The sequence below is a fragment of the Pholis gunnellus genome, assembly GCF_910591455.1.
Source record: "Pholis gunnellus genome assembly, chromosome: 7".
NCBI lineage: Eukaryota > Metazoa > Chordata > Actinopteri > Perciformes > Pholidae > Pholis > Pholis gunnellus.
The window spans coordinates 14513313-14524970 of NC_136533.1; the positions used below are offsets into that span (position 1 = coordinate 14513313).

The following is an 11658-nucleotide window of genomic DNA, read 5'->3' on the forward strand; positions in this document are numbered from 1 at the left end:
CCAAACTACTTAGATGACCTTGGAGCTGGAAGATTAAAACACATTCAGACATCCATATTCAGAAAATTCACTGGGCAGATCATTAATGGAGCAACTATGCATACACACAGAGACAAACATGAACATCCAGTGTTGTCACTACATTATGGGTGCTGTTTATGTCCGTGAGCCCTGTCATACTCAAGAAGAATAATGAATAATAAAAGGTTTGCTCTGGTTGGCTCCTTTCTACTCATGAACAAAAGAATAACAATAAGACCAAACAGTCCGTAGGTGTGAATGGATCATTAATAATAACTTGTACTGAGCTGCTTAAAGGCTTCAAAAGGTGGCCATATATGTAAAGGAAAAGGATTTATCAAATCTCTTTCTTTCCCAGGTACTGTAAAGCTGCTGAATCTTTTTACTTTTATCACATGTTATCTATAGGTAGGATATCTGGGGCACATCAGAGGATTGCTCCAAAGAAATTAAAATGAGATCAGAAGGCACAGGTGATGCATGCTGCATGGCTTTTTATCATAAAACGACTCAACAATTTGGATCTGTGATAATTGCTCAACCTATCGTACAAGGGAACGAACACATCGGAAAAACAACAGCAACTTGTTACAAAACAGGCAAATCGTTTTGGACACATCTCATCTCATATAACTGTGTTGAGTACATCCCTTATGTTATAGTGTGTGCGTCACCCTCATGTAGGCGACTGTGTGACCTTCAGCAAAGAAAGTGAACATCAAGATGACTTTACAGTACAGTAGACAAATGAGTGAGTCAGGGGATCAAGCACCAACAGGTTGGCCTGCAGTCTGTCAACCATTAACAGAGACTTCAACTCAGAGACACACACATGCTTAAACATGACCATGAAGTTTAGGATATTATAACGCTACATTGTACTGATCCTTGTGCGTGTGCTTGTGTGTGTGAACACTGAACAACCATATAACATGTATGTCTGATGTGTGACTTCAGTTACACAACAGCACACTATTCTTTATGAGATACATGTATGGTTGCACACAGACATGACACCTTCTTTGTCTGCAGCAACTCAGCATTCCTCTCTGTTCCAACTCATAAATGCCCCTCAGACTGAACTCTGTTGTATAAGTGACACACGCTTCTGAAATGACACGGCGGTGAATGCAGATTATGCAACCCTAACAGGTTTTTCATAATTCTTGTCTTGAACTACAGAGGGACTGTTGCATACCAAGTCAATTATTAACACGTGGTTAAAAAGCACTTTGTAAATACATGTGATAAAATATGACAAAATAACTATATCCATAATTCCTGATGGCATCTTTTAAATCTGAATAAAACAGTACATTTATAGCACATATATAAATACAACAAAATTCATCCAGAAGTCCTTTTTGTCCCCATTTATACAAAGAAATATGCTACCATACGCGACTTTGCTTAATTCATGAAAAAATCAGCAACTGCAAAGAAAAACACTGCATCAGTTGTTGTTGTTGTTTTTTAAAAAGAGTCTTTGTGTGTCCTTCATCTTTTTCTTCAGCCCACAAATGAGATCATTTTGTGTTTCAGTCTAGATTGACGTGAAGTCATGAAGTGTGCAGGCATGGGGTCAGTCTGCCTCAGGCCAGTATGTTGTTTCTGCAGCACAACAAATGTCTCTCAGCACGTTGAGCTACTCAGTGATTCATCAAAGAAGGCCAGGCGTTGGTGTGCCACCAGGGGTGTATTCTCCCCAAGAACGGCCTCCGTGAAGTTGGGCCGTCTCCAAGCGTAAACCATACTGTTCAGGAAGCCTTGCAGGGACACACTTGCAGCCTGAAAGGAATACAAATAATGTAATCTGCAACTCAGATATCGGATGATATTTAAATTTTCTCATTTACATTCTTCCCCTTCTGAAACATACCTGTATCATATAAAGGCCAAATAGGCTGCGTTGTTCAATGTTTGTCCAGGTCATCAGGGTAGACAGTAGAATGAGGAAAAGAGCTACAGCAGAAAGAGAGACACAGTCAGGCATCATTCTGATATTGATTTAAATTTGATGAAGTGTGGTACATTAGATTTAAATACGTATGTGTGTGTGTGTGTGTGTGTGTGTGTGTGTGTGTGTGTGTGTGTGTGTGTGTGTGTGTGTGTGTGTGTGTGTGTGTGTGTGTGTGTGTGTATGTGTGTGTGTGTGTGTGTGTGTGTACCTGGTGTCCAGCAGAATAAGATGACTATCACCATATTTCTTGCTGTAGAAAACACTCTTTTGAATCTCCTTCTTGAACGTCCATCTCCCTCCACAGGAAACAACCCTTCCTGCTCATGTCTTTCATACCATTTACCAACCTTATAGTAAATGACCTGAAACAAGAAAGAAAATCATTACATTCTGCTTACACACATGTACATATTTGATTCAAGATAGCACTGTGAAATTATAAGTCATAACTGTATTTAAACAAAACTGTAAATGACAAATGTAAAATGATTGCTTATTACTTACAGAGCAAGACAGCATCACTGGTATCACAATGAGGAAAAGAATAACTCTGACTAAAGTGTCATGAATTCTTTCCTGGGAAGAAAATAAACATGATAGCTTTGACACATTACAGTACAAACTTTAAAAAAAATGCTTTTATAACAAATACAATATGTAACAATGCCAATAAAATACAGTAAAATGAAATAATAATAAAACAAAATGCTGTGAAATGAAAACACTGGAAATGGAAGTGAATGTATGTACAAAGAGGCTTTTGGTTTAAAAAAGTGTCGAGAGAGTTTTATACTCACAGCATCAGAGCAGGAATCCCTCCAGACGTGCAAAAACAAAATACAACTAAGAAAAAGAAAATCAAAAGGTCAAAAAAAAGGCAGGGGAACAGACCTGTTTGAAAGCAGTGACTTTAGTGTAAGTTCATAATAAACGTTGTGTGCTCACCTGGTGCAGTATTTGGTACCATTAAGGACAATGAATGAGCCGTCACTGACTGGAATCAGCGGGGTAGATTTTATGAAGAGAGTTAGCACATATGCTAAGTACATTGCAATGGGCATCAACCTGTGATATTGGAAAAACAGAGACACCGAATTAAAATGTGTACGCCAAGATGACGTCTAAAAATGCTGGAGAGGCAATTCAAGTTACAGTATGCCGTTAACAAACTCACCAAACAATGGCATATACAGGTATAGCAACTATTTTCCTTCTACACCGACTCTGTAAACCAGACAGATGGGGAGGATTACATTATTGAATTATCTCTTACTGTTTTTGTACAAACTATAATCTACAAATGCAGTGGAAGCCTCACCTGCACCCCCTGATCCTCTGTGGGACTTGCTCTCCATCCATGGATTGCATTCTTTGACTTCCATGCGTAAACCAGCACAAGCAGAAATGAAATGAAATAAAATGTCTGGAAAGGAATGGACAAACATGAACAATATGCAACTGTCAAGTATAACAATTTATTGCAGCACAATGTACAGTGAAGCAAAATATATATATATATATATATATATATATATATATATATATATATATAACCCTACGACTTGAATCTGATTAGTTATGATTTCCCAAAGGTAATAGTTTTTGTTTGCATGCATTAAATACCATCGCACATAATTAAAAGTACACCGTGAGCAGTGACTAGTTTAAAACAAAAGTCCTTGTCCTACTCCATTAATAGTTTCTTTGAAGAGGTTAAATTGGGGTTCAAGGAGATGTTTTGAGAATATCACTCCAATCAATTAAATTATTAATTTTGGGCTTGAAGTCACTTCATTTTCTCCTATTCAGAAATGTAACCTGACATTTTGCTTTGAATAAATATTGTACTTTAAAAGGCTAAATATTTTCTATATCTGCATTTTGAAAGAAAGCCACAATCTGAACTGAATGAAACTGAGTAACACTGTTTTTGTTCCCGACGATCTATTCGTTTACATTTGTTTTATGTAGAATCAATATCTACTCTGCCCTTAACTCTTATCACTGAGAAATACAATGACATGGCACAGCAGCAAACCTGCCAACCCCTTTGCTTTATAGATGTAATATAATGAACACAAGGTTTTTGACTTATTTTACTGCTCAGTCTCAGTTACAATCGTAAGTAACTGCAGTGATGTGATGAGACACTGAGAAAGTGATCTGACCTTCAACCCTGAAGACAGATACTTCAGCTGGGAAGTACCAACATCTGAGAAGATGTATTTCCCCAAGTCTCTCTTAATGTCCCTGTCTGGTTTCAGTAGATTAATCCTCAGACGTGACCCTCCACCCACTGGGAAACAACCTTGTAAATGATTCAGAGTAAGACAACTAACAAAATGAAAGTAATTCTTTCTCACCAGTGACAGCGGTAGGCTGTATTGGCAGATGGCTACATTGTTGTCAGTGCCCACTTTGTTCATGACACTGGTGGACATCAGGATCAGAGCAGCCAGGAGGTCTGCCAGGGCGAGCTGCACCAGGAGGTGCACCTGCAAACAAATACATGTAAAGGATGTTGCTTTGCTGTAAAACTGTGAGATGCATAAGAAGACACAAGTCAACAAATTCCCTGCACTGAAACACTCTGTACCAAAACATCAACAAACTATAAAAACTATAGAATATAAATATAGTATATTGATCAACCACACAACATACAGTAACACAAACACATAAGTACAAACAACCTGACTCACCTGTTCTTTTAGGTGCCTCCATCTCACTATGGAAACCACCAGGACGGAAAAACTCCCAATCACGCTGCAGTTAATCAGAGGTATGTGGAGTATTATACAACAGCTTAGAGGCTTGGGCAAACAGATGTCAGCACTGTGTTGATTTCTTGACCACGTGTATAAGGTTTACAATAAATGAAGAACACAAAGTTGCAAACTCATGGTCATTTGGCACCACATCAACACTAAACATGAGACAAGATGGTTTTATTGCACTGGTCAGTGTCTGAGGATGAGAGAGGCCCCTATATGTCTGAAAGACAACTTACCTCAGACACATGTGACACCTGCATATAAAGCTATAAGATGACATCATAACCCTTCTCTTGGCTCCATAGAAACTAAGTAACTGATTTTTTTCCCCCCGCATTTTCTCGAGCACCAGCTATTATTTGGCTTTCTTTGTCACAAGCAAAAGAAAGAAACCAAGCAGTACACAGCAGCAGGGTGACTGAGTTTACTGAAAGAAGTTTTAAGTTTTCAGAAGCTACAAATATCCTGTGAACTACAACTCAGTGCTGAATACTCATTACATTTACATGGTGGAAATATTCTTACTAGAACACACACACGAGGTAAGAACACTAAAGAAAGCCAGAGAGAGAGAGAATACATAAGCCAGCCTCTTCTTAAATGTTGCCATGCTCGGTTGGCAAACCTCTCCTGATCAAAAGACTGAAAGGATTGTTATTCTGCTGATCTTACTGTACAACTAATTGTATATGCCATAATCTGGTTGCTATAAAAACTCCTAATGTAAAAAGATAACATTCATTGCCAGTAAGGGATCAAGCATGAAAGAGAAAATGTATGACAAAGCATTTTACCTGGGAGTAAGTAACACTAAGTACACAGTGGAGAGAACATCAATCTAAAGAAAAAACAGAATTACCATGTTACCAGAAATGTATTATTTCCATCCTAATAGTTTTTATTCAAAGAACTCACAGAAAATAAGCTATTAAGTGTAAGTGCCTACCTGATCTCCACTCAGTATACCATTGAGCTCCATGGTGAATCTCCAATAATCAATCTACTCAAAATTCACACTCTGTTTGGGCACAGCTAAATAACCCGTCTCCATAACAGGCCTTTGTGAAAAAGGACTTCTTGTCAAAGCACACCTCTATTAAAGTACACACCTTGTCACGTGCTGCTGTTTTGACTCCACCTGCGTTGAGTGTGTGCTTAACACTTCTAAATCGAAACCCCTAGGTGGAATGGGACTTTTCCTTGTTTTACTACCAGTCTTTCAAGAAATTAAAACTAAGAAAGAGAATACCCCCGTACTTTTTGGACCTCCGTTGTTAGATTTCCTTCCAAAATAACAGTTGTAGACACGAGATATCCTTATTTTCTCTGCTTCCGTGCCAAATGTTTACCATCAACTGTCATGAGAATTTCTCTGTAATGTATTGCATTAATAACAAGCAGCTCTAGACACACACACATAAACCCCCCTGTTTATGAGAGACAGTGTTGTGAACTGTGGAGTGCAGTGAAGCGTGTTACACGATTCAGGATAAACATCTGTGATACAGAGACATCTAGTGGGACGAAACAGTCTTTGCATTTTACAGCGTGATGAAAAACAACTTTTCAGCCTTAACAAAAAAAACGTCCAAGTAATTTCCTCTGTGTTAAATACGGACTCCGCAGTGATGGCGCGGGGTGTATTAAATAAAAAGAACAGCTTGAACGTGTATAAAAAACAACAACACGATGCACTCAAAAAGTTAATGTTTACAGACGATGTGTTGTGATGCGGTGTGTGCGTGTGTTGATAAAGTTGATTCAAACTGGTGACGTCGTAGATTCCACGTTGGCCCGGACGTGGCACTCGGCAGTGTCCTATAACCGGATCAGTGTAAAACTAGCACACGTCGGTGTTGCTGTGGCTAATATCAGTGCTTCTTTCTTACAGTGCATTCAGACATCATCGAGCAGCTATGGGGCTCACCATCTCGTCGATCTTTGAAAGGTTTTTTGGCAAAAAACAAATGAGGATTTTGATGGGTGAGTGAAGGCTGTGTGTGGCTAACTAACTAGCCACACACTAGATAGTAGCGAGATAAGTAGTTAGCTAGCTCGGTCTTGATGTGCTTTCAATGGCAGCGCGGTTATCAAACTGTCAAAGTACAACAGCGGGGCAGCAGCGGAATGAAAACTAAATGTACAACCATATAATTATTACAGTTGTAGAGTGTGTATATATAATATAACCAACGTTAGCTTTCCCAGCAAGCGCTAAGTTAGCTCATAACGTTAGCTGCATTTCGGGTGTTTCTAAAGAAGTTTGGCAATGAGTCTGTAAACGACAACTTTTTCCTGAAAACGACTTAAATATAACGAATTATTATTTATTCTTTTACATTTTAATAGCTTTTAATAAATGATAGTTTGGCCGCAATTGCCAAGTGGGTCTATTAACACTTCCTAACTTCACGTTTTGTATAGTTGGGATTAGAAGCTGTTAATTGATGATTTATTTAACGCATATAAATAAATGTGATTGTTTAACCTAAATTGTTAGACGGTAACTTGTTGTTAGCGTGTTCTCCTCTCTGCTTTGTGTAACTTGTTATTGGGTAACGTTAGCGCTGACCAGCTCCTTATGACGTGTGATGGAAGTGTCATTGCGTGCTAATCATAAATCCTGTTTCCGGATTGTTAGGGAGTCCTATGATGTGGATGAAGTTAATGTATATGTAACTAATAAAATGTTGATTTTAATCCAACTTTCCCACTTTAGTTGGGCTGGATGCTGCCGGGAAAACAACTATCTTGTACAAATTGAAGCTTGGTGAAATTGTGACCACCATCCCAACCATTGGTAAGAGACACACTAACACTTAATATAAGATCACGTGAAAGTCCTCTTGATCGTCTAATGTGTACCTCAACAACTAATTTAACTTTGTGTGCACTGCTATAAGGATCTGTCTACTCTCTTTCCCGTGTAAAGGTTTCAATGTAGAGACAGTAGAATATAAAAACGTCAGCTTCACTGTGTGGGATGTGGGTGGCCAGGACAAGATCAGACCCCTCTGGAGACATTACTTCCAGAACACACAGGTATGAATGTGACATAATGCAAAGCTACGCCCATGTTTGATATAGTAAAATGCAGTGTCGGTGAAATTCTGCAATCAACCAGTATTCATATCAAAGTATAATGCTGAAGCTTCACAAATACTTCTTCTCTCCCAACCAGTCATATTCAATAATTGGCAATTTCTCAGCATCTTGATTTAAGAAAAGGAAAACTAACAACGTTAATGTTTCATCCAGGGCCTCATCTTTGTGGTGGACAGCAATGACAGAGAAAGAGTGGCAGAATCTTCAGAAGAGCTCACGAAGATGGTAGGTTTGTATTATGTTTCAGATTTAGTCTTGGTTTTCATCTTCTAATTAAAAGAACATGCATTAGGTTTAGTCACCTTCTGAGTCATTTTTATCCTTCGTAGTTTAGTCGATGAAAAGTCTTTATTTTAATCAAATTTTAGTTTGCACCGCTCAACATGCAGAATATGCATTAATCAACCACCGAACTGGACTCAAACCGCAAACCTCTTGCAATTCATTAGAACAATTGTCGGATCTGACGGACTGAGGGCCGCAGCGTGTGGTTGAGATGGTGAAGATAAGTAAGAGAGATTCTGGTTAAGTTGTTCGTTGGTCTTTTTTCCTCTTTATTGGACGGATTAAGAGTTTAGTGGCAGACTGGAAATGGGGGAGAGAGAGAGAGGCTGCTGTCATATGCAACCACAGCTCTGCAGTTTGAGCTTACGTGGCTTGCGCAGTAAGGATTTGGCTACCAAGGCGTTTTAGTCCTTCAAAGATATTGCGTGTTGACATAGTCACAGTTAATGGTTAATGACGTTGGTGCTGTCCCTTCATCGTCTTGTTTTAGTCATGGGGGGTAAAAAAAGGTTTGTTGGCGAAGATATTTCATCAAACTAAAACCTGTATTTGTTCATCTCTTTGGGAAACAGCACTTATCAGGATCTGTTGATGTGTGTGTTGCATGGCTAGCCCACGGATTTTGAAATCATTAGGTAACAATGCTAACTTCTTCTGAGCACATCAATGGTGGACGTGCCCAATAGCCTTAATGCTCATATTATAATTGCTTTGTGCTTCCTCAGTGTTACACTGACATAACCTGTTCATTGCAATAGGTGTGGTCAACTTATTGATGAGTCACCAACATATTGTGAGAGCAAATAATTAAGCACTAAGTGAAATGCCACTTCACAGGGCTCCACATTGTGACAGTGTATTGCATTGTTTAATTTTTACATTGTCATTATGTTGCATGTATTTTTTTTAACCTTGAAGGGCTGTAGGCCAGTGGGGAGTAAAGACAGCTGTTTTGTCCAACCATTACTCTGAATACACTGCTTCCTGAACCTCCAGTTGTTTAACCTTTAGATCCCGAGCGGAGCCCAACTTGGCTCTAGAGGGAGGCGACAGAGTGTACACATGTAGAACAAATCACTTCTGAGAACGAATGAAATTATATTTTAAAATATTTAAAAGACGTACATGATGAAGAAATTCTGATAAAGTGGACCATGTAACCTATTTTAATCACTCAAAAACATATATATATATATTTATACACAAAGTACTTCAAGGAACTACAAGTACTACCACAATTTCACCTGTTTCTCACCAGGAGAAGGCGAGCAATGTTCACCGTTATCGATCCCAGCCGCGATCTACGGCACTTTTCAGACAAAGCGCATATCCAGGAGGATGAGCAGAACACACTGCATCGAACTATAACTATCCAGAGCACCCTATGCGTAAGGAGATAAGAAAGGAAGCATTGATGCACATTTTGTTTTCATTCCAAGAATTCGACCAGCTCTCAACACTTAGAGACTTCTGGGTCAATTCACTCAGTTAGGAACCTTCCTCAGCAAAAAAGCTGCAGCTAAGGTGGAACCCCTACCAACGGACCCCCCAAAACTGCTTTTTTTTTTTGCATTATTGCTGAGGGATGTGAACCACGTCTTTTTGTTGTGCTTTTAGTCCATCATTTGCATTTCTGAAGCATGTACTCTCACTACATTGCTATACAGTACTGTATCTATACTGCCTTGAGAAATTCTCATGATTTTAGCCTTCCTAAGTATTCACGACAGACCTTTATCCTCTCACAGTAAATGTATGTTATGAATAGAATCACTCTTGAATCTGTTTCTGAAATCTTAGAGCTGATGTTGAGATCTGTTTCTGCCCCTCTAGTTGATTGAGGATGAGTTGAAAGACGCCGTTTTGCTGGTGTTCGCTAACAAACAGGACCTTCCCAATGCCTTATCAGTCAACGAAATCGCAGACCAACTTGGCCTACCGAACCGCCGCCACAGTAATGTAAGTAATCTGACTAAACATGCTCCCCTACACCTGCGGTAAGATGAATCTGAGAGTAGCATTCGTATCTTTCTCATATCTAACTGGTATAATCTCTTACCCCACAGTGGCACATTGAGTCAACCTGCGCAACCCAGGGCACTGGGCTGTATGAGGGACTTGACTGGCTATCCAGAGAGTTGTCAAAGAACTGAAGAAGGCTCGGCCTAACGGAGAGAGATGAGGCTCGACAGGACAGGAGAGAAGTCACAGACATTCAATCCAGAAACATTTGGTCTTCCAGAACCAATGTTCACAAAAAGGACAAGGCTGGTGGACAATATATAATCATCTTTGGGGAATTTTAATATCACATGTTTTTTGTTTTTTTCTCTTTTTTGTTTTTTCTTATCAATAATATTACCTTATTCTCTGTTGATATAGTCTGTTTTCTCCTTCTGTTCCGCAGCTCTTACATGGCAACAATTTGTAATTCCACATTCAGTTGCCTGATGAGCAAATGGCCGTTGAGGGAAATTTTATGAAAAAAAACAATAAATGAAGTGATTGAAGTTTTTTTTCACCTTGACACCTCTGCTGCTGTCTAGGCAGAATTTGCAGTAATTGACCACTTGTATACTTGTTTGACTTTTCTTATAGCCATTATAACATAACCCGAGCTTTGGTGAGGGACAACTCGTAGGCTCCCTCGGGCTATCCATCTCCACCACCCCTCCTGTTATCTGACCCTTTGCTCTTCACTGCTATGTCTCATGCCAACTCATTCCTGTAAAGGCCTGTAGCCCGTAGAATGAGATGGATGAGGATTGCATAGATTTTTTTTCCAGATAAATAGTTAGTTGTGTGGAACCACGTGGCCTCCCAGTAAATGGATCCAAAGGGAATATTGTGCCTTCTGGTCCCGCTTAACACAACTCTGACTAATCCTTTTCACATCTCATTCTGAGGCTGTGCTCGCTCATTAAGTGACTTGTTTTGTTTTTGAAAGACAAAATATTACTGAAAGACATTTCCTTTTTGTGCTGCAGTGTAAGCTGAGGTGCAGCAGAACCACGCTAGTGTGAATGTACATTGCTTCTTTACAACTTAACCATCAACCAGGATTTCATACTGTTTACATCCTTCTAGCCTTCTTTGTTATATAGCCACCATGCATGAAAACAGGATTTAATTAGATTTTTCATTTCAGAACACCTTGTTTCCCTGAAAGGAGGAAGGAAGCGCCTTTTCAGTGTTGACACATGGCCGATGTCAGTGTGACGCCGTAAAGTAGCATGTTTTTTTGTTGTTTGAGTTTGTTGTACTGTCTGAAGGCAAATACTGTAAACTAAAGCATACCTGCCCCATTAGTTTATTTTTGTGTATACATTCCAACCTATGCTTGCAGATGCTGGAGCTGCCACTCTTAAAATTATTCCCAAAAATTATTTTACAAAAAAAAAAAGCTCTTAATAAAGACAATGTTAAAACAAATTTGCATTTTGGACTCCACTCATTGATGAGGACAGGCACTTGTACTTTTACCTGGACTTGAAGCTTTTACTCTTTCAAAAT

At 39.1% G+C, this 11658-nt stretch overlaps 2 protein-coding genes across 2 annotated transcripts; one reads left to right on the forward strand and one right to left on the reverse strand.

Annotated features, from left to right (window-relative positions):
• Positions 1-506: 506 nt before the first annotated feature.
• On the reverse strand, positions 507-5814 carry LOC306698913 (uncharacterized protein). The gene is made up of 12 exons (XM_079163411.1): positions 5702-5814; positions 5550-5593; positions 4684-4747; positions 4345-4476; positions 3300-3404; positions 3156-3205; positions 2927-3046; positions 2779-2824; positions 2486-2557; positions 2190-2343; positions 1901-1983; positions 507-1809 (listed from the first exon to the last, which is right to left on the reverse strand). Exons 1-12 carry the CDS (start codon positions 5732-5734, stop codon positions 1654-1656), a joined length of 1059 nt encoding a protein of 352 aa, XP_079019537.1. The 5' UTR covers positions 5735-5814; the 3' UTR covers positions 507-1653.
• Positions 5815-6555: 741 nt separating this feature from the next.
• Positions 6556-11577, forward strand: LOC306698400 (ADP-ribosylation factor 4-like). Its single transcript, XM_079162688.1, has 6 exons — positions 6556-6738; positions 7475-7555; positions 7688-7797; positions 8014-8085; positions 9979-10104; positions 10212-11577. Exons 1-6 carry the CDS (start codon positions 6672-6674, stop codon positions 10296-10298), a joined length of 543 nt encoding a protein of 180 aa, XP_079018814.1. The 5' UTR covers positions 6556-6671; the 3' UTR covers positions 10299-11577.
• Positions 11578-11658: the final 81 nt, after the last annotated feature.

Bases quoted from the DNA above. Each gene is read 5' to 3' on its own strand.
- LOC306698913 (XM_079163411.1), bottom strand. From the start codon at position 5,734: ATGGAGCTCAATGGTATACTGAGTGGAGATCAG. The intron at 3,405-4,344 runs GTGAGAAAGAAT...ATTCCTTTCCAG, and splicing joins ACAGCCTACCGCTGTCACTG to ACATTTTATTTCATTTCATT. The intron at 3,206-3,299 runs GTGAGGCTTCCA...TCTGGTTTACAG, and splicing joins CAGAGGATCAGGGGGTGCAG to AGTCGGTGTAGAAGGAAAAT.
- LOC306698400 (XM_079162688.1), top strand. From the start codon at position 6,672: ATGGGGCTCACCATCTCGTCGATCTTTGAAAGGTTTTTTGGCAAAAAA. The intron at 6,739-7,474 runs GTGAGTGAAGGC...TTCCCACTTTAG, and splicing joins ACAAATGAGGATTTTGATGG to TTGGGCTGGATGCTGCCGGG. The intron at 7,556-7,687 runs GTAAGAGACACA...TCCCGTGTAAAG, and splicing joins GACCACCATCCCAACCATTG to GTTTCAATGTAGAGACAGTA.